Here is a 21,611-nt window from a genome sequence, read left to right as displayed (position 1 = left end):
CGGTGGTCCGACCTAGGCGCTACAAGGTGTTACCTTGACGTCCGAGAAGGTGTCCGCCAGGTGTTGTTAGCCATGGCACGGTCCAGCCGAACCTTGATGTTAGCCCTTCCACTTTGACTGTTATCATATGTATAGGGAAGACCTGCAAAACCGAGATCACCAAGGACAATGACTTCCAGACCATCACGAAAATCAATCATTTGACCTGCCCACCGAGGAGTTTCGGAGAAGTGTTCGAAGCTCCACATAGCCTCGTTGAAGTCTCCAACCACAGGTCACGGCATGTTGGCCTGCTGGTGAAGATCGCAATGGAGGGACCACACGTCATGATGGTCCTCCGTCCGGGGCTCGCCGTAGACGCAGGTAAGCCTCCAAGGTGGCTCATCCACCGCAACAGTCACATACACATCAATATATCTTTTATTTGTAGCTTTTACATCAAGACTCAACGACTCATGCCAATACAAAGCAAGCCTGTCACTAAGACCAACACTAAGATCAACACTATCAAAACCACTTAAACCTGATCGAGCACAGTACCTTTCAATTTTAATTCTTAAACTCATGAGATCACGAACTGTCCGTGGCTTACTATATGCATTGCTCCTGACGGGGCGCTGGGCCGGCTGCCTCCGTAGTGTTGGTCCTCTCCCGCATATCTTGGTCGTGGATTTCCCCTCCTCCCTCGGACTAGTATCGCTCCTGAAGCCCCTCCGTCTTGCACTTTTTTGGTGTACCTGAAAGCAAGGGGTCGGCCAAAGTGGTTATGTTAGAACTTAAGAATTACACCACCAAAGCTTGGTTGTCGTCCGCCAGCCTAGAGCCTATCACATGGTCATCACCCGTCTTGCGTTTGCCCATAGTTGAGAGGTCATCAGATAGATCCGCCTCCGTCATCTTTGCGCCATACAACAGATTCCGCAACCGTGGAATAATATCGGAGCTCCTTGTTTGAGATTGGGCCGTGTTCTGGGCATTCATGCTACTAGTCTGACTAGCTCATACATTGCGCTATGCTTTCACAGGGTCACTTCTCCACTTCATAGGAACGTATAGGTCAGTAAGCCAAAGTTTTCTTCATACCATCATAAGCTTCAATGATTAGAGGATCGATCATGTTCATACTATCACGACCCTCCCTTCAAAACTCGTACCATATCATCTTCGCAACCAAAGTGAACAAGGTACTTGTTGTGCCCTAGATAGGTGTAATCCAGGTCCTCCTTCAACCGTCATCCAGCTTCTATGTTCTCAAACAAAGTTCTCGGTGTTGGTCTTTCCAAGGAATAAACAAGCATGATAACAGTCCATGGATGCGCCTGATTCTGGAGAACACCAGCTTCCTCCAAGTCAACTTCAGCAATACATCCTCACCTTCCATGAAACCTTCGGGGCCATTTACTTCCGATCTTCCCTCCTCTTGGGGCGGCGACGGCAGAGCTGGCACGCCCATCTTTTTCTCTTGTTCCCACGCGACGAGCATCTGCACCCACGGCCACGGGTTCCTCACCTCATGGGCCTCAACATCCCCATCAGAAGGCTCAGGTGGGCAGCATCCACAAAGGGAGCCCAGTAATCGCCCCCACAGACCTCCGGTTCTGCCTCAGTCCCGGCCGGCTCGCACCCACAAACTGCGCAAATGTTGACATCTTGGCAGGTTGGATATTGCACAGCGTCGGCACAACAACGAGAGCGGATCAATCTAGCAGTTTGTACAGTTTCTGGTGCTTCTCTGCCCCCGCCTTATGCTGCTTTATGTAGGCGAGTTTCTCCGGTTCCTTGCGGGAGGGGTAAGGAACCCTAAGCCATCCGGGTGTCGTGAGTTTCCCAGACTTCTCCTGGTTCCCAACTTTAGAATGGACACCGCAGGATCTCAATGAGACAAGGGATGTAGGGGCGGACAAGGCCGTACCACGAGGGCAGGCAGACACATTGTTCGGGCGACCATTCCAACGACGGAGGTGCTCTAGAGATGCTGGGCTCAAACCGCGTGGATTGGATTGGTACTCATGAGGGATGCAGGATGGCCGGGAATGGCGATGGCGACCAGAGATCAAGCAAAACATCATTCCAAGAACATTAACATATTTCCGTATTTAACATGGGACCTCACACCCTTTATGCAGGAAGGAGCCTTGAAGAGATGATAGGGCATTCACTCACTATGACCTCGCCAGCTGCTATTCCTCATGTATCTGAGATCATACTGAGCCTTTCTTTGAGTCTAACAGCCCTCTGAGATACTATCTTCACATGACATTAGCAAGTTGGTTCTAGCTAGTGCTCTTGTTTTTTTTAGCAAAACAGAACAAGGGGCACTAAATTATATGTACACAAGTTATTTCTAATATCCACTAGACACTACATCTAATATGGAAACCTTTTCTTTTCCCGGCAGCCAGTTCAAGAGACTCTAGTACCTGTCACAAAGAATAACACAACGTGAGTGTCAAATAACCACACCTTCTTCTGCATGCAAAACTCCTCTCTCAAGGCGAATGTTTTCAGCATGCAAGTAATATCTAATACACTTTTTTTACATGATTTAGTTTCTATTCTTTGCAATATGTCACACAACTAAAACTTAGCGTCTTATAAATCACAAGGGTAGAAACAAAAAAAGATCTCTTAGCCAAAAAACATTTCCTAAAATTTACAACTTTACAGACAACCTAACATGGATTCTTTGGTAAAAAAAAAGTTGGATGAACTCTGTTCTCAACAATTTACCTTTTAATGCTGGACCAGCCATTTACGAAAACCAGAAACTCCCAAATATATCAACGAACAATGTCAACCTTACAAGGGATTAGAGACTGCTGTTTGCATATGCATTCCGTGATTGTTAACATAGGGAGTGTACGAGGAATTGATATGGCAACTTCATGAAAAAGTTTCATGGTGAAGTGTACACACAGCACTTGTACCCTGCACCACCAAACTTCTTCATCAAGGTACCACACGGAGAAGATATATGCGGCAAATCCAAATGCTATATACTCCTTCTGTTTCAGAATATAAGGTGCGTCAACTTTCGCGCAAGTCAAACTTATGTATGTTTGACCAAGATTATAGAATAAAATATCAACATCTATAATACAAAATAAGTAAAATAAGAAAAATCTTTTCGTGATGATACAAATTTTTTATTGTAGATATTGAAGTGCTTTTTTCCAAATACTTGATAAACATGCACATGTTTGACTTTTTGAAAATTAATACACATTATATTTTGGGATGGAGGGAGTAGTTTCTAGAATCGACACGAAAAATTATGGTATAGATGTGGGTTCTCTGAAGCTAATAGCTAATGGCAGATTTACTAGATAAGACACTCGGGTTGAAAAGTACACCCACCAACTCTAAAAAGGCCTCCAGGCAGACCCAGGAAGCAGAGAATTAGGAGATTGTTTTTGAACCTGGTAGAAAGGTGGTCAGGTGCAGAAGATGTAAGGGAGTGGGCCATACGACAAAAACATGCAAGGAGCCGGAACCCGAACAAGAATTCCTATGATCTTATCTGATGTTGATGAGGAACCAACTTCAAACTAATGTGTCCTCTCATGTTAATTTGTTCTACATATCATTGATTAGTACTGAGTACTATGCTTAATCTGTATAAATCATTGCAGAAAGAAATGTGCACATGTGATTGAAGAACCTGTAGAAGCTCGAGAACAAACTCCAAGGACAAGGTGTGAGTATTGCACATGCTTTTAGTCACATTTTTACTGCCCACTGCAAACTTTTTTGGTTCAATAATCATTTCAGGAGAGAAGGTATGAGGACTGAAGAATCTATAGCTAACTACAAGAGGTATTAATCTGATTTGTACATATTTACATGTGCAAATAGATTGAAGAACCTGTACTAACTATATTATATTGTCTTCCTAACTCTAGGAAGAAAACTTATGTCAACATGACTCCTATGAAGAAGCCCACAGCCAAAGGAAATGACAAGATAACTCCAGTGAAGAAAGCTGCACCTAAAACGAAGAAACATGGAGCATGGATGCTTTGGTGACAGAAAAAATGGATGAACTCTGTTCTCAACAATTTACTTGCTGCACACGCCCATTTACCAAAGCCATGTAAACTCCCAAAATATCAACATAATTTATAGCATGGTATGATATTGTAAGCATCACATGGATGACAAGAGAGTGTATTGCACAATGCACATAAGCTTACACCATTGAATTAAAATATAATATATCTACAAAAACTGGAATATACATACTTGAGAATCGAACTGATAATCTAGATAATTTCTAGATGGGATCATGGGACTAGTTAAAAGAGGAGACGCGTACCTCTTGCAATAACTTCTCCAAGGTCTGATACAGTTGCAGTCAACTCTACGGTCCTTCGGCATTTTTTGAGTGTTTGAAATAACCCAACCTATGGAGTTAGCATAACACATTTCTCAGTGCTAACATTTTGCTAATAATACTTCTGTACAAAGGAATGAATGGCAGGGATCAAGCGAACTACCGTTATAAGATAGAACTGAACTTACAGAAATATGAACTTCAGTATTACGGCCATTTTTACTATCTGAAGGGCCTTTGCATATGCTCATCAACAGATTTTCCAACTGATAATTTCAGGAAAAAAAAACATAGAAGTCACGAGCATGAAGCTACGGAATATCACAAGTGTAATTTATTTTCACTTTATTAACCTAACAAATCTCTAATACACCCACCTGAATTGTGGTAGAAATGCATTTTCCCTTAATACATTCAATAAGATCACCTTTTTGAATTCCACATATCTCACCATTAGATCCTTTCGACACCTAAGGTTCAATTGCCAAATAATTACCATATGCACATGGGAAAAAGAGCACCTTCAGGAAGGCATTATATACCTCTCTAACAACAAGACCGTCATCAATGTTATACATACGACATAACATGTCAACATGAGAAGGCTCTAGAAGCTTGATGGCCTCAAACCTCATCCCAAGATGAGGCCGACCAATGTACCTACACCAAATCAGGTACCATTTAACATATTTCGAGCAAGGTATACATGGGTAAGTAACGCTTCCAAAATAAGCCATTTTAGTGGAATTCAACTTCTATCTTCTTTTTTATTTGAACAAGGACTTCTATCTAACACGTTTAAAATTTCCCATCACTAACCAAATATTTTGATTCAAATAGATTTCAAAAAGGCCCAAAGGGGGTGAATCATTAATGGTAGTTAGATATGCTCAAAGAAGATTTTTCATGATTTTACGTAAAATTGAAACATCAAATTTAGATGAGATCAATTGAGTATCACAAAAACATTTGTTCATAAATATCTCCTAAGTTTAAATTCAAGCCATCCTTAAAAAAAGATGGGTTCAGGAAAAATGTCCATCAAAAATGAGAGAAAAAACTAAAACAAAGTTTTCCATTTAACTTTACTCTATGGCTATATAGTACTAAAGACATGCGAAGCAAAATTATAAAGTCTTATCAGTTCTCTCTTATAAATAGTTGTCATGATGAAACATTTTATAGTCTATAAGAGTGGTTCTAATTGTTTCTTTCTGTCTAGGCCCCATCAAAGATCCAGTGCTTGATTCGCTTATAAATGATTGTTCCTATATTATCTATTGCAACCACTTGTTGAAGCATATCACTATATATATAACACAACAATGACTATACTATTTGGAAAATCTTAACATAACTGAAAGGGCATACCAGTGCTCAAAGCTCACAAACAAAGTGGGGTCTGGGGAAGGCGCTTTCTAGACAGCCTTACCCTTGCATAATAATTTTGCAAGGAGGCTGGTTCTAACCCAAGACCTCTAGCCCACAAGTGGAGAGACTACCACTGGGCCAGGCATGCCCTCCAAAATCTTAACATCTTATGGCCATTAAATTGCGTAAAAGTGAGACAATAGACACTAGTTCGACCACTAATAACAACAACAATAAAAAATAGGGGAGAACACATTACCAAACAATAATAGATACTCCCTCCATTCCCTTATACAAGGTCACTATCAAAAATACATTTTGCATCAATACAAGGCCACCAACAATAATCGAGACAAAAATTAATGATGTTTCCTCTTACTACCAACTTTTTAATACTTATATGCATGTAGTCATAATGGCACTCAGCCACTTCCTTCCCATTCATTCGTTGCATGCTTGTGATGTATTATTGTATTAATGATTCCGGTTAACGAAAAAAAAGTTGACTTGCAAAGGAGTCATTAAATTTTGTCTTGGTACCTGTAATATGAGTTTGTGGCCTTGTATAAGGGAATGGAGGGAGTACTATCAAAGAGCTGAGAGGAAAAACGCACCGATATTTCTTCCATGAATCCAAACAATTGAGCAAAATGGAAGAAGGTATAAAAGACCCAAATCTCTCAGGGTCGTTGACCATTCCAACAACTTTTCCATTCAAGTCAATAACTAACCCCCCATTGTCGTACTACAACAATTCATATGGACAAAATATAAGATTTTGCAATATATAACATAAAATGACATAGAAAACTCAAAGTTGTAATGTATATAACTATCTCATGATAAGATATATTACCTCATTATTATAATCATCAGGGCCATCTGGAGAACAAAAGTACACGTTGTGGTGCCGCTCAAACATGGTTGGATTCAGATATTCTGCCCTAGCATATGTTATCCTTAGATTTAAGGAATTGTCTCTTCCTAGCTGAAAAACCTCTTGAGCAAATTCTACATCTTTTTCACAAAGAGATGGTAACTTGATTGGTTGATCAACCTCAACATTCAAGAAAGCGATATCGTAATGGGGCTGATAGTAGACCAGCTCGCCCTTTGCACTAGTGCCATTTAGCAAATGAACAGTGACCTAAAAAAAGTTCCAGAACAGATTTTATAAGATTTTTTTAACAATGCCTAGTAAGCAAGTGGCATATGATGTTTCCATTTTGTTATCAGAAAAGGCCAATAGCTAGAACAAAAAACATGTACTTTGTACTGGTGCCATCTAGCAAACGAACACTGACCTAAGAAAAATGTTCTGGGGCAGAATGTCTAAGATTTTTGAACAATGCTTAGTAAGAAGATCACATATGATGCTTTCGTTTTGTTATTATTAGAAACGGCCAACAGCACAAAAACATGTCATTTGCATTGGTGCCGTCTAGCAAATGAACAATAACCTTAAAAAAAAGTTCCAGAACAGAATGTAGATTTTTTAAATGCTTAGTGAGCAAATCGCATATGCCGTTTCCATGTTGTTATCAACTAGAAAAGGCCAATAGCTAGCACAAAAACATGTCCTTTGCACTGGTGCGATCTAGCAATTGAATAGCGACCTAAAGAAAAGTTCCGGAACAGATTATACAAGACTTTTGAACAATGCTTGGTGAGCAAATCGCATATGCCGTCTCCATTTTGTTATTATAAAGGGCCAATTGCACACAAAAAAACATTTGAATTGCAGCTAGTTAGATCTACACCGGGGATTAAATTGTTTATTTATTTGGGGGTGGAAGCGGCTGGGCTGGAAAAGAAACACTAGATTTGACTCACATCAGCATTAGGGGCATACTCTTGGCCGCCTGTCCAGACGCTGTAAGGAGCGTCCTTTGTGCGAATCAGCCGCGCAGTTGTCAAAACAAGGCCGGTTTTCTTGTCTGCATCCCAATCGACCCAAAAGCCGGAGCAGCGTCTCAGCGGTTCACCAACTGTGTGATTCAAGCACAATACATAAATTAAGTTGATGGATCAATCAATCCAAAACAGAGGGGGTGCAAAGCAAAGCTGCATATATGTACGCATACTACAGACCAAGGGAGGATGAAACCCCTAGAAGGAATTTGGCAGCGGAGAGCCCGGCCTGGCTTCCGGATGATAGATCCTTTGGATCGGGGTAGGCTAGATCATCCCGGTGAACCTACCTTCTGCCTGTCCAGACGAGCTCGATCCAGCGCCGGCCATGGTGAAGTAGGGGCCGATGACGATGTGGACAGAGAGTGGACGGCGGCGGTGGTGGAGCTTCCCGTGAGCACCGCGCTAACCCTAGATCGGTAGGGATTGTAGGTGGGGATTGTGGCAGCGATTAACCTCGTAACTCGTGCCCTGGCCCCCACATCTGTTTATATAGCGCGGGTCACAGGGGCCCACCAACCATATTGAGGGTTGGGCGCCCCCGATCAGGGCGCGGATCTAAGGGCCCGGTGGGCCGTTGGGCCCACACGGAGGAGATCAACCTAACATTCTCCCCCTTGATCTCAACTTTACTTTTCACCTTATACTTTCTAGTTTATTTGTTTCATCACATATTGGTACGTAGAGTATGTTTCATCGTCACAGCTTAATTGCCGATAGAATCATACAGCTACAACATACGTTTTGTTCAAAAACAAATTTTGTTCCTTTTGGGCCTATCCAGGAATCATAAGGCTTTCCCTTAAACCCATGCCGGCTAAGTGTTCCTTGAACACATTGGGTGATAAGCCTTTCGTTAGCGGATCCGCAAGCATATCCTTTGTCCTTATATGCTCGAGTCTTATAGTGTGATCCTGGATTTTATCTTTCACAACATAATACTTTATCTCTATTGTTTTGGCAGCATTACTCGACTTGTTGTTGTGAGCATAGGATACCGCGGACTGGTTGTCACAGTACATCTTTAGTGGTTTGTGAATACAATCTACCACTTTCAAGTCGGGTACAGATTTCTTTAGCCATATCGCCTGCCCCGTGGCTTCGAATTATGCTATGAATTATGCATACATCATGGATGATGCAACTAATGACTGTTTGGAGCTTTTCTGCGAAATAGCTCCCCCAGCGAGAGTGAAGACGTATCCTAACGTGGATTTTCTATCATCTCTGCCCCCGCAAAATCTGCGTCTGAATACCCTTTTATCTCTAGGGAATCACTTCTCCTGTACATTAGCATGTAGTCCTTCGTGCCTTGCGCATAACGCAATGCTTTCTTTACCATCTTCCAGTGCTCTATGCCTGGATTCTCTTGATATCTACCGAGTACCCCGGTGATAAAGGCTAAGTCAGGGCGAGTGCACACTTGTGCATACTGTAAGCTGCCAACTGCCGAAGCATATGGTACTTCTTTCATTTGATCGATCTCGTACTGGTTCTTGGGGCATTGGAATTTCCCAAAACTATCGCCCTTAACTATAGGAGCAGGTGTGGCTTTACTCGCATGCATATTATACTTTTTAAGAATCTTTTCTAAATATGCTCCATTGTTCTAAGACTCCATTGTTCCTATCTCGGTGAATTTCTATGCCCAAAACATATGATGCTTCACCAAGATCTGTTATGTCAAAATTTGGGGATAAGAATTTCTTTGTTTCTTATAGCAGACTAACATCACTGCTAGCAAGCAGGATATTATCCACATACAAGATTAGGAAAATATATTTCCCATTTTTAAACTTTGCATAAATGCAATTATCCTCAATATTTTCTTTAAATCCAAAACTTTTAATCGTTTGATTAAACTTTAGACACCACTGTCTAGAGGCTTGTCTTAATCCATAAATGGATTTCTTCAGGCGGCATCCCATATTTTCCTTGCCTTCCATGATAAAACCCTTGGGTTGTTTCATGTGGACCTTTTCTTTTAAATCACCATTCAGAAATGCCGTCTTAACATCCATTTGATGCAACTCTAAATCAAAATGAGCAACTAATGCCATTATGATTCTGAAGGAATCTATCCCTTCTCTTTGTGTAAATCCTTTTGCCACGAGTCGTGCTTTATACTTTTCTATATTCCCTTTAGAGTCATACTTAATTTTGTAGACCCATTTACAGCCTACTGTTTTGACTCCTTTAGGAATTTCCTCTAAGTCCCAAACATCTTTGGAACTCATCGATTTCATCTCGTCTTCCATTGCCTTCATCCACTTCGATGAATGAGGGCTTCTCATGGCTTCTTCATATGAGGTGGGATCTTTTTCCATATGAACCATTTCTGTGTTATAAACTTTAAAGTCAGTAGAAATAGCTGACTTTCTTGGTCTTGTAGACCTTCTAAGGGCCTCAGTTTCTGGCACATTTTGTGCCTCAACTTCTGGCACTTCTTCTAAATTTTGCTGCTGCACCTCCCTTTCATGCTCAACAACTGGTTCAGTCGGCTCCTGTCGGACAGGTTCCGGGTCTACTCCCATAGTCGTCATGGATGGAGTTGCAACTGTTAGTGAGAAAAAAGGCTCCTGAATCATCGGATTAGGTGCATGCACCCTCTTCTCCTCAAGATCAATTTCCCGAGCTACCAAGCTCCCCCTCATCATTTCGTCCTCTAAGAAGACTGCATGTCTCGTTTCTACAAACTTTGTATATCTATCTAGGCAGTAGAAACGAAAACCCTTTGATCTGTCTGTATAGCCAATGAAGTGGCAACTCACTGTTTTGGGATCTAACTTTGCAATGTTTGGGTTAAACATTTTGGCCTCAGCAGGGCACCCCCACACACTGAAGTGTTGTAGGGAGGGCACCCTTCCTGTCCATAGCTCGTACGGTGTTTTGGGCACCGACTTGCTTGGTACTGTATTGAGAATGTGAATGTTGGTTTCAAGTGCCTTCATCCAGAATCCCAATGGCAAGTTGGAATAACTCATCATGCTGCGCACCATACCCATAAGTGTACGGTTGCGCCTTTTAGCTACTCCATTCTTTTCTCCCAGGGTGGGATACATTAAAAGCACATGAGTTATCATATCTTTGTCTTGCCAGAATTTCTCCTGCCATACGGGATTTTTGACATAATATTATATCAGCTTTACCCCGTTACGCAGGTATTTTTCCAGACTTTTCCCGCCATGCAGGTTTTATCATAATCATCTTTTCCCGCCATGAGGGTAATTCCCTGTAAGGGAACATAAATGCCAGAATTGGCTCTTTTGACTGCATATTCAATCATCAAATTTACGAATAAATCCGAATGCTCTTTGACACACATGCTTGATCCGACGTTGGTTAAATTAAGCACGCATGTTGTTTGTTTCATCTCAAATCATGTTGACTGAAAAATCTTCCTCATAGAGAGTACATGAAAGACCTTCATCAATCAAGACTCTCCATGATCTATCTCTTTTCTTTTGATGCCATTCTTTAGAGAGAACATACTCCCTCACGTTATGACCTTTCTTAGTCATCTTTCGGGTCACAAGTACCCAGCCATTCGCTTTCACGAATGAAAGCATGGAAAACTTTTATCTGAGAAAACATAGCCAATAATCAATAATAATGGGCATAAAAATAACCCTACGTTGGTCTGGTTAAAAAAATGCACATTAAACTTTTGAAACTTTCTTTTATATTCTAAATCACCGTTGTGGCAGAATTAGAATAAACATCATCCTTCTACATTAATTCCACATCACCGTTGGGAGGAAATGGAAATAATGCATATAACTCATAAACAGTGTGATGATAGTATTTCTATTAAACAACTTTGCTAAGAATTAATCATCATCATCAACTTTATTGCAGCGGGAACAAGAAATATACATTTTTCTAGTTCAAGAGCATTTCTTGATCTTTATCCGTTCTCTAAAAATTGATCACTTTGATACAAAATTTATCAGAGATTTAAACTTTGGATTATAGCACTGTTATCACCAACGCTGGTCAGAAAATAACAATACCATATTTTAACTTTAAAACAAATATCTTTCTTCTGTCATAGCGAAAACTATGTGCATCTTATTTCACCCATAGGGAAAAAACATTGCTAAGAACATTTCTTCCAATTAAATTTTCCCGTTGGTTCCAATTTAATTGGAGGATAAAACTTTTACTTTGCAGCGGAAACTTTACAATATTCTATTCAAAAACAATTCTGTACTCTTTTACTCTCTAAGCAATTTTAACCGGTTGGTTAAAAATGCATTAGAGAAGCAACAATTTAATCTTTTACTTTAGCTTTATTCACTTTTAAAAGAGCACCTTTTAATTTCAATAATAAAACATGATCATGTTATTAATAACGTTGGTCATAAACATAACATAATCATATTCATTCTAATAATCACTTTAACATGCTCTTAAAAACATAATACTATGTAAACTTTTTTTTCTTTGTAAAAGAGCACTAATTATTGACGCAACGGAAAAACATGAATAAAAAAATTCATGAACTTTTTATTAATTACAGAAACTTTCTTTGACCGAAAAAAAATCATGAACTTTATTATTCTCTATATAAAATTCATGAACATTTCTTTTCAGAAATTTGCATTTTACTTTTCAGAAACACTCTATTTTCTGAACAATCAAAAAATATCAGAAACTTTTCTTTTACTTTTCAGAGACCTTTCTTTTCCTGGAAAATCAAGAATTAGCCGCAGCAGAACCCAGCGCTCGTGGCCCTAAGCTGAAAAAGCCAGCCCACGGCCTGGCCTGCGTGCCGCCCGCGGCTGTGGCCTCGGTCCAGCGCCAGTGCGCGCGCTGCCGCCGCCGGCCTCGTCCACTTTTGGCCCAGAAGGCCCGCAACGCTCTAGGGTTTATATCTAGATCGTCCATCGCGATCCAACGGTGGCCCGTGGCTTTCGCTGGATCAAAATCGAGGGAGCGAGGGGATCGACCGAAACCCTCGGTCATTTCTCTCTCCCCCGCGCCGCTCGCTGCCTCTCTCGCTCGTTCCTTTCTCTCTCAGCGGCGAGGCAGAGAAGAACTGCTGCGACGGCGGCGAGAGCCACCGCGCCGCGCGCGCCTCTCCCTTTCTTTCCTCCCTTTTCTTTCTCCTGTGGCAGAGAGAGAGCAGCGCCGCTGAGCCCTCCTCTTCCCCACTGCGCGCGACGACGGTCGAGTGGCGGTGCGGTTGGAGCTGCGCCGTCCGCCGGCCGCCGGCGACGCCGTGGATCTACCACCGCGCCGGAGCCCCTCCCATATCCTTTTCCCCTCCTTTCTATGTACTGTCTCCATCCACCACCTCCCCACAGAGAGAAAGAGAGGCAACTGCCGCACGACAGCGACCTAGATGGACGGAGCGGCTGCGCCTCTGCTGACCCCTTCGCCGGTCGCGCGTTCCCCTTGCGGTGAGCGCGCCGCCGTCGAATGGATCGGTGGTGGTGATCTTTGCCCCTAAAAAGGGGTGGTGTTCTTCTTCTCGATGCCTCGGCTTGCCGATGCGCATCGAGATCGAGAGGAACGGCGCGGCCTTGCGGCGGTGCTACTTTTTCCGTTTCCGTGAAGGATTCGTTCTTTGCCCTGTCTAGGGTTCTTTGGGGAAGGGGATCTCTTTTTCTTTTTCTGTTTTTTTGTTTATTTGTACCGAACTAATCTAGCCAGTGGCATCTGATACCATTGATAGATCCTTTGGATCGGGGTAGGCTAGATCATCCCGGTGAACCTACCTTCTGCCTGTCCAGACGAGCTCGATCCAGCGCCGGCCATGGTGAAGTAGGGGCCGATGACGATGTGGACAGAGAGTGGACGGCGGCAGTGGTGGAGCTTCCCGTGAGCACCGCGCTAACCCTAGATCGGTAGGGATTGTAGGTGAGGATTGTGGCAGCGATTAACCTCGTCACTCGTGCCCTGGCCCCCACCTCTATTTATATAGCACGGGTCACAGGGGCCCACCAACCATATTGAGGGTTGGGCGCCCCCGATCAGGGCGCGGATCTAAGGGCCCGGTGGGCCGTTGGGCCCACACGGAGGAGATCAACCTAACACCGGATTCACGGACGGAGAAGAGCTCGGCAATGTGAAACCGAGTCGGGGGCTTGAAGCGATCGAGCGTGGGGATTTTCACAGGGCGGGGAGCTACAGGCAGGCAGGCAGCAGGAGCATAAATAAACAAATAAATAAATATAGTATGAACTGATGGAATAAAAATGGATGAGACGGACCTGATTCTTCGTCGCGTCTGGCCGCCAAGTAGTCATCAGGGTGAACCCACACGGACGGATCGGGCGACGAGACCTCTTCCTCCTCGCTCCACACATCCAACTTCCTCTTTTTCTCCGCCAAGGGATCGTCTCGTATGGTCGGATAAGCCGCCATGCTCCTTTTCTTGTTGGACCCGCGCTCGTCTTCTTTCCCGGATGGCCTCCGCCTGGAACCCACCCGATCGAGGAATCAACCGATCCTCTCGCAATCGCGCCGCCGCAGCCGCCGCCGGCGGCCAGTGGGGATTTATTCGTCCACTTTTTTTTTCCCCGGGGAAGGGATTATTCAGGAGACCGGATCTTCCGTGACTAGTTTCTGTGAAGAGATCTTTGACAGTCCTTTTTCTACTAACTCTTTCATAACCTGCTACATAAGGGATTTGGAGATGTTAGATAAAGGAGTTAGAGGAGGACCGAAGCGAGCCAGCATCGGACAATCTACGTGGTTATCCCCGCCCGAGGGTCATGCAAAGATGAATGTGGACGCGGCAGTGTCCATGCAAGGGGAGTGTGCTGCAACGGGAGTGGTGTGCCGAGACCACAATGGTAGATTCTTGGGTGCTTCGGCTCTAAAACTCGAGTTCATCACTTATGCAAGTACACTGGAGGCGATAGCTGTACGGGAGGGTCAAGCTCTGGCGGAGGATCTATATGAAAATTCAATTCAGATTGCAACGGACTGCAAGGGGGCGGTAGATGATGTCCAGAAGAACTCGGCGGCTGGGTATGTAGCTATAGTGCATGAGATAATACTTCGTGCAAACTCTTTTATTTCATGTAAAGTAGTTCATGAGTTTAGGAGCTCGAACTTCGAGGCTCACGATCTCGCTAGAGATGCTTTGTCGTTAGGGTTTGGCCGTCATGTGTGGCTGGGCCAACCAGGAGAGCTTGATTTTCTACCTGTAAACATTATGAACAATGAATAAAACATGCGAGGTTGTCTCAAAAAAAATTCTAAAAAAAGTAAATGGGTCATGATGTGCCGGCAGCCGTGCCCAACCTCGCGACCTAGGAACGGCCCTAGGCAGCTCACGTGTTGGCATGACCCGATTATAAGCATGTCAGGCCAGGCCCACCATAGGCTAGGCGCACACGGGAGATGCATGACACACCATGCAAATAGCGACGTGCCATCATAGGGGGTGTTGGATGACTAACCATTACTCCCTCCGTTCGAAATTACTTGTCTCGAAAATAAATGTATCTAAAACTAAAATACATCTAGATACATTCATTTCTGCGATAAGTAATTCTAAAAGAAGGGAGTATTTATCAACTCCCTTTTAATAGTAGGTAGAGATAACACAGGGCGTGCCGTGCCGGCTCATGGCCTCACCTCGACAGACGGGCACTGCACACACGCATCATGGACCAGGCACGACTCGTGTAGCCGCATGCCGAGCTAGACACATAAGAATCAGGGTGTCCTGAAACAACGTTGTCCTATTTATCGCGTAGGTCGGCCAAAGTCGACCAAACCGTATCCCCTCACTTGCTAAGCAACATTGGCCTGGCCCAGGCAGCATAGGTCTCTCAGGTTCTAGAACCTTCCTAGACTGCTTGTTCTCATCTTTTTTTTTATTTTACTTTTTTTTCATTTTTACGAGCATCATTCGAATCCACAAACATTTTTTGAATTTGTGATTCTTTGACATGAATATTTTTTTGAAATCATGACCATTATTCACATTTTTTAATATTGTTTTTACAAATTGGCGATCCATTAACCTTTTTTACAAGTTCACGCATGTTCTTTTGAAATCATGAACATCTTTCAAATCCACAAACGTTTCCTTATAAATTCAAAACCATTTTCTGAATTCGATATTTTTTTGAAAATTTGTGAAGATTTTTGAAATTCAATTTTTGTTTGAAATGCTGAACAGTTTTTAATGAAGCAAAAAGACAAAAACGAAAGAGGCGCCCGCCCTGCTCATGGGCCAGCCCAAAAGCGTTCTCCATCGCGCAGGTCGCGAAATAGGAGGCTTCGCGAGATTGTCTCAAAAATAAAAATAAAAACCTACTTCTCCACGAATAAAAAAAAACACTCGACGAATAATTCCCCACTGGTATCCCCGTCAGGCCGTCACAGCCGGCGGCGGCGCGATTGGAGGATCCGCCACCACGACACAGTCGCGCGATTGGCAGACTAGTTCGGTTGGTTCCTCAATCGGGTTCCAAGAAAGAAGATGAGTGCGGCGGGTGCGAAGAGGTCCGGCCGAGATGATCCCTTGGCCTTGCCGGAGAAGAAGAAGAAGGTGATTGTGTGGAGAGATCCGGACGCGTGGGTTATCAGCGATGCCGACTTGGCCAAGATGAAACGCGACGAGGAATCAGGTCCGTCTCATCCATTTTTTCATGAGTCATCAGTTCACTCTTGATTTTTTCATCATTCAGCTTACTCAAGATGTAAACGCAACTGTTTAATTAATTAATTAATTGTTACTCTCGATCAATGTATAGCTCCCCCGCCTGTGAAAATCTCTTCGCCGTCAGTGAATCTGGAAGCAAGGCCGTGCTCTCTGCTGCCAAATTCCTTCTAGGGGTTTCATCCTCTCTTGGTACTAGATGACCAGTTGCGCCAATGGCGTAAAGGCTAAGGGTAAGCCATGTATTAAAAGAGTGTACATTAATATTATTCGGGGACATATTGAAACATATGAGAAAAATTTCCACTTACTATAAGTACAAGCGATGCAATACCCATATAATGTACAAGGACATATCAGTATTAACAGAACCGTTAATTAGTCAGACACAAACCCACACCCGAGAAGCAGATTGCACAGGGTTGAAACTTTTAAGCCTCACATTCCCAAGCAATGTTAAGGAGGACCAACAGAATTGAAATCACTGATGCAAAGTATCAGCAGTTAGAAATATTTATACACACAGCTTCTTTATTGTAGTTATATGATGATGAAATCAGTACGTAAATCAGCACCAAGGATAGCCGATCAGACAAACAAAAATTCTGCATCCTACTGAAAAACACTATTATGCAGGACTCATTTTAAAAGGCCCTCAGTTCTAATTTCTATAAGAGCTTGAAGCTTTGGAGCCAAGGCTACGAACCTTCTCTATTGTGACTTCTAAATGTACCTATGAAAGTAAGGATCAGGAACATTCTCTATTAAACCAACAAACTGAACAATGAGAACTTGAAATATGTAAAAGTACTAATGAAAGTATTTAATATGTGCATGTACAGTGGACAAAGATTACAACACACGGCATGTTGCAAACATCCTAACCAGCGTACTTTTGATGTAACATGAGAACTTGAAATGTGTTAAATAGAGAGAAAAGGCTAATGACCTGTCTACAAAATAGAAGTGAATTGAATATTTACTACTCCCTCCGTCCCATAATGTAAGACTTTTTTTTACACTACATTAATGTCAAAAAACGTCTTACATTATGGGACGGGGGGAGTATAATGTAACATGAGAACTTGAAATATGTTAAATAGAGAGAAAGGGCTAATGTCTGGTCTAAAGAACAAAACAAATTTGAATATTCGCCAACCCTCGATGATCCAACTCACTTCGTATAATCCAGGAAATTAGGGAGCAAATATAAGTAATCCTTCAAGACGCTAGCAACATCTTCAGGATATACGAATCATTTCTGGTGAAAAGTTGAATGTAGCAGTAACCTTTTCTGAAGCACACAAATGCATATATAATCCTTTTGTTATATCATCTAGATCATCCCTGCAAGTACAGGTAAAATTAGATCAATCTCCATTAGCAGACGAACCCCAAGCCAAGCCAAGAACATGCATGGTGGTGGTGATAAATGTTCTTCTCCAGATTCGACGGAAGGCGTGTAGTGGAGTACTCACCGAGGAAATCACTGCCGGACAGGCCCTTGGCATCGAACAGAAGACCGCACCTCGTTGCATTCTTCTCCTGCCATTGTAGCTCCCTCTCCTGTGTCCTCTCGAAATTAAGGAAAGAGTAGTAAAGTAGTGAACTGAACATCGAAAGCGAGCAGAGGTAGCTAAGACGTATAACATTTTCACTGACAGCGCAAAGGGAAATGTGGAGCAAATGTGTTTTTGTTAGTTCAATGAAAAATAGAGATCAACCTGATGGTACTTCAATTTTATTCTAATCTGCCAAATGCTATTAAGGAACCTCTTGCTACTTCTCACCCCTCGCTCCTCTCCAGATGCCCCCACACTCTCCTCCTCCTCCTCCTCCCCGTCTCATCCAGCGCAAAGGGCAAGAGTGAACCAAGGACTGATAACTTGATCGAGGAAGAAACTTCATTTCCTTAATAGCATTTGGCAGATTAGAATAAAAATGAAGTACCATCAGGTTGATCTCTAATTTTCACTGAACTAACAAAAACACATTTTACACTGCCCACGTACTACTATTACTGTCCATTTGGAGTAGAATTTGTAAGTGAATGTTTATCTACTGCTGCACTCAAGTTAACTTGAATTAGGTCGGATGAATCAGATACTTCTGCCATTGGCATGAACAGGTCAATACGGCATGCACACTATACTGCCACTTCTGCTTCAGAAGTAAAACTTTTTGTATCTTTGATCATATTTCTAAGAAAAAGTATCAAGGGAACCAGCTATGAGGATAAATAAATGACCAAATTTAGAAGTGTTGTACACGACATTGATCACCTGGTCTCTGCAGAACACATCCAACTCTTCCTGCTATCCTGCAACATGTGGCCACCCCAAGCCTGAAATCCTTGATGCTCCATCCAACCTCTGAGTGGCAGTAAGGCGAAACCAATATCGATGCATGATGAAGCTTTCCAAAAAAAAATCAGTGTTCTTAACTAATGCATCTAATCAATTGGCCTGTACTCTGTTTCTATGCACTAAGTGTGCCGAACCGCTAAGGAAAAAACAGATTTTATGTTATCATATGTAATCAAATACTATGGTAAATGCAATGTATCACCTGTATGAAGCAGCACATGATATATTTATTACTACAAAAGTAGGGCGTGCCAATTATACAGGATAACTTAGTAGTCTCTTAAGGTGCGTTACACATGTCGGATATTACATATTCTAAAAGAATTATTCGCCTCTTTTTTAAGCATTAGAAAGGATACAAAATATTGGTACATTGGAAAGCACTTTTTTACAAATAACTCTGGGTCTGTCCTGGTACCTTAGAACCAGAACATGAAGGAAAACAGACGAATCAACACACAAATACACCATTATTTCACAGGCCTATACTCAATGCAAAGGACAGAGGTAATAAGTGATAGCATATAACCGGAAATGTCATATTTCATATATCAACGTATACAGTAGGACCTATGATAAACCCACATTTCCTGGGTCAACATATCTTTATTGACCATGCTGGAGCAATGAGACACAAATATTCATTATTTCGCAGGCCTATACTCAAATTTGAAGGACAAAGGTAATAAGTGATAGCATTATTTCTTGTTTAGCTTCATCGCAACCAGCTACATCCATAAAAAACACCTACACCAACCGAAGAGCAGTTGTCAGGGAGATACAACCAATATCATGTAAACCAAAAGCGAATACTACTGCAAATCTGAAAAATGAGAACTCTGCGAGCTCCAGAATTACTTTTCAGTGGACCTAAATATTTCCGGTTGCCTCTTTTTTGGAGTCTAGTACCAAAAGGAACGGTAAAGAGAATGATACACAACAAAAAAGAACTAACCTTATTTTTGGAATTTCTATCCATCTTTACTACTGTTGCTTTTCCGATGTTTGTAGAAGGTTCAGTTTGAGTAAGACAGGGGATTCCATCCAGTGAATATCAAGGGGATACATGATCAGTCTGAAACTTGACTCGACAGGCTGAATATACACAATGAAACACAGGTTTCAGTGAGATTATCAGATTCACACAGGAAAGTTGCTTTGAACATTAACTGAAATAGTATGAGTTCCAAAAGTTCCCCTCTAATTGTTACCCATATAATTGGTGCAAGCAAACAAGATTCACAACAGATTAACGTACATCAATGAAAAACCAAAAACCAAATTTCTCTGGAGATCAACATAACAGAGTATCAAATTACATCGTTCCTCCAGCCAATTGTTCTCAAATTAAACTATCCTAATATTATGAACATGCTTACTAAAATAGACTATAAAAAATCAGGTGATTCTCTTCTTATTACCGGTTTCATGTGTGCACTGATGAACCAGGGAAAAGCCAATTTAAACAAGTATTATGTGGGTATTATAGAGCATATTTTTCATATCTAATCAACTTGACAGACACATAGCAAAATTTCTAACCAACATATTTGCACAGTACACTGAAAGTAGAGTAAGCAAACTTACCTCATGAGTGGAAGTTGGCTATCTAATCCTGAAGCAATAGTGATGGTGGTTGGTTCGGCCTATGCCCATTGGGTCCTGATATCTTGCTATTGCAGAAATGCTCTTCCCCGTTGCAACAACTATTCTAAAAGTACGAACGTGGATGTGACTGTCTAAAGATAGGAACCTAGAATAAATAAACTTCATATTACCAATCATAGTGACAAAACCATACTAAAATAAATTACTTTGTTGGTTAAAAATCTTGCTAATCTACATCATAGAGAACAAAATTAAAATCCAAGTTACTGTTTTGCTCATCTACATCACAAAGAAATAAAGCCAAAGTTGTTGCTTTGCTCATCTAGATCACAGAGGTTGAACAGAAATAAATCCCAAGTTATTATTTCTATTGGTATCTATAAAATCTACTTGCAAGCAATTAACTAAGCACTCCATAAGCATAAATAAAAAAATGGTATATAGTTCAATAACTATAGAAAGTATATAGTATCATCACATATACAGAGCACATCTTAATTTCGAAAGACAATAAAAAGTATCACAACTAACAACTGAAAAGCATATAGAAACACGTCTAGAAAACAGACAAGCAGGATAGTATTTGCTGTCATCAACACCTCAATACTAAATATTGGCTAAAACCTGCTATTACAGTAAAATATTAGAAAGAGTACCTTGATAAACTAAAGATAGTTCGATCGTACACATTAAATCTTTGCATGGAATTTATTTTTAAACGGAACACTACATTTAGAATAGTAGAAGGTCACTCTTGCATACAGAAATTGTAGTATATATTAAAACTGACCATACTGAAGGGTGGCAAGGTTACTCACTGGCTCCATTAGCCACATCGATTGTGTCAATTGCTGCAAGAGCATCCTGATGAGCACTACCCAGTTCCATAAACTCCTCCCATAAAATAAGTATTTTGTTGTATGTCCCAGCTTAAGGCATTAGCCCGTCAGAGTTACCTAAAGTACAATTACTTTGTAAGGATGCAACAAATATGCATGAAGATTCCTCAAAAAGAAGTGCACTATTTTTTTACTCATGACAATATAACCAGAATAATAAGATCAGCAACTGGTAAAAACTCAACCTGATGAGTGACGTACACCACAGATTTTTAGCCAAAGCCTCAAGAAAGCATCTGTACAAAAGTTAAGAAATCTTAAGCAGTGACTTGTCAAATTCCCGTGAATAGAACACTAAAGATAGTATCATTATACCTAGAATATGTGGGATCATGTATGAGCGTAGAGTGCGCTTCAAGGATCATCAAGCAAATAAATATTAGCAGTCTGACACATAGTTAGTGCTATCTGATTCCAATCATAGAAATCATGCATATATGTAGACAAAGCAGATGAGGGCCTTGTTGGGGTTGCAAAGAAGTCTAACAAGTTGCAGA

At 41.6% G+C, this 21,611-nt stretch overlaps 1 protein-coding gene and 1 long non-coding RNA gene across 2 annotated transcripts; one reads left to right on the top strand and one right to left on the bottom strand.

Annotated features, from left to right (window-relative positions):
• Nucleotides 1-3,329: 3,329 nt before the first annotated feature.
• LOC119297333 lies at nucleotides 3,330-13,987 on the bottom strand. Its single transcript, XM_037575166.1, has 11 exons — nucleotides 13,834-13,987; nucleotides 13,656-13,747; nucleotides 7,796-7,865; nucleotides 7,538-7,692; nucleotides 6,561-6,851; nucleotides 6,319-6,449; nucleotides 4,876-4,993; nucleotides 4,711-4,803; nucleotides 4,522-4,599; nucleotides 4,316-4,403; nucleotides 3,330-3,419 (listed from the first exon to the last, which is right to left on the bottom strand). The coding sequence occupies exons 1-11, from the start codon at nucleotides 13,985-13,987 to the stop codon at nucleotides 3,400-3,402; spliced, it is 1,290 nt and encodes a 429-aa protein (XP_037431063.1). The 3' UTR covers nucleotides 3,330-3,399.
• A 1,965-nt stretch (nucleotides 13,988-15,952) lies between these two features.
• On the top strand, nucleotides 15,953-16,572 carry LOC119296775. The gene is made up of 2 exons (XR_005145378.1): nucleotides 15,953-16,209; nucleotides 16,336-16,572. It is a non-coding gene; the product is annotated as an uncharacterized LOC119296775 (long non-coding RNA).
• The last annotated feature ends 5,039 nt before the right edge of the window (nucleotides 16,573-21,611 follow it).

The sequence above is a fragment of the Triticum dicoccoides genome, chromosome 5A, assembly GCF_002162155.2.
Source record: "Triticum dicoccoides isolate Atlit2015 ecotype Zavitan chromosome 5A, WEW_v2.0, whole genome shotgun sequence".
Taxonomy (NCBI): domain Eukaryota; kingdom Viridiplantae; phylum Streptophyta; class Magnoliopsida; order Poales; family Poaceae; genus Triticum; species Triticum dicoccoides.
The sequence above is the reverse complement of the archived record's forward strand: the minus strand, read 5'-3'. Positions and strand labels throughout refer to the sequence as shown.

Coding starts and splice junctions, on each gene's coding strand:
- LOC119297333 (XM_037575166.1), bottom strand. CDS start 13,987: ATGGCGGCTTATCCGACCATACGAGACGATCCCTTGGCGGAGAAAAAG. Junction 7,693..7,795: donor AGGGGTTTCATCCTCCCTTG/GTCTGTAGTATG, acceptor TGAATCACACAG/TTGGTGAACCGCTGAGACGC. Junction 4,600..4,710: donor GCATTTCTACCACAATTCAG/GTGGGTGTATTA, acceptor TGAAATTATCAG/TTGGAAAATCTGTTGATGAG.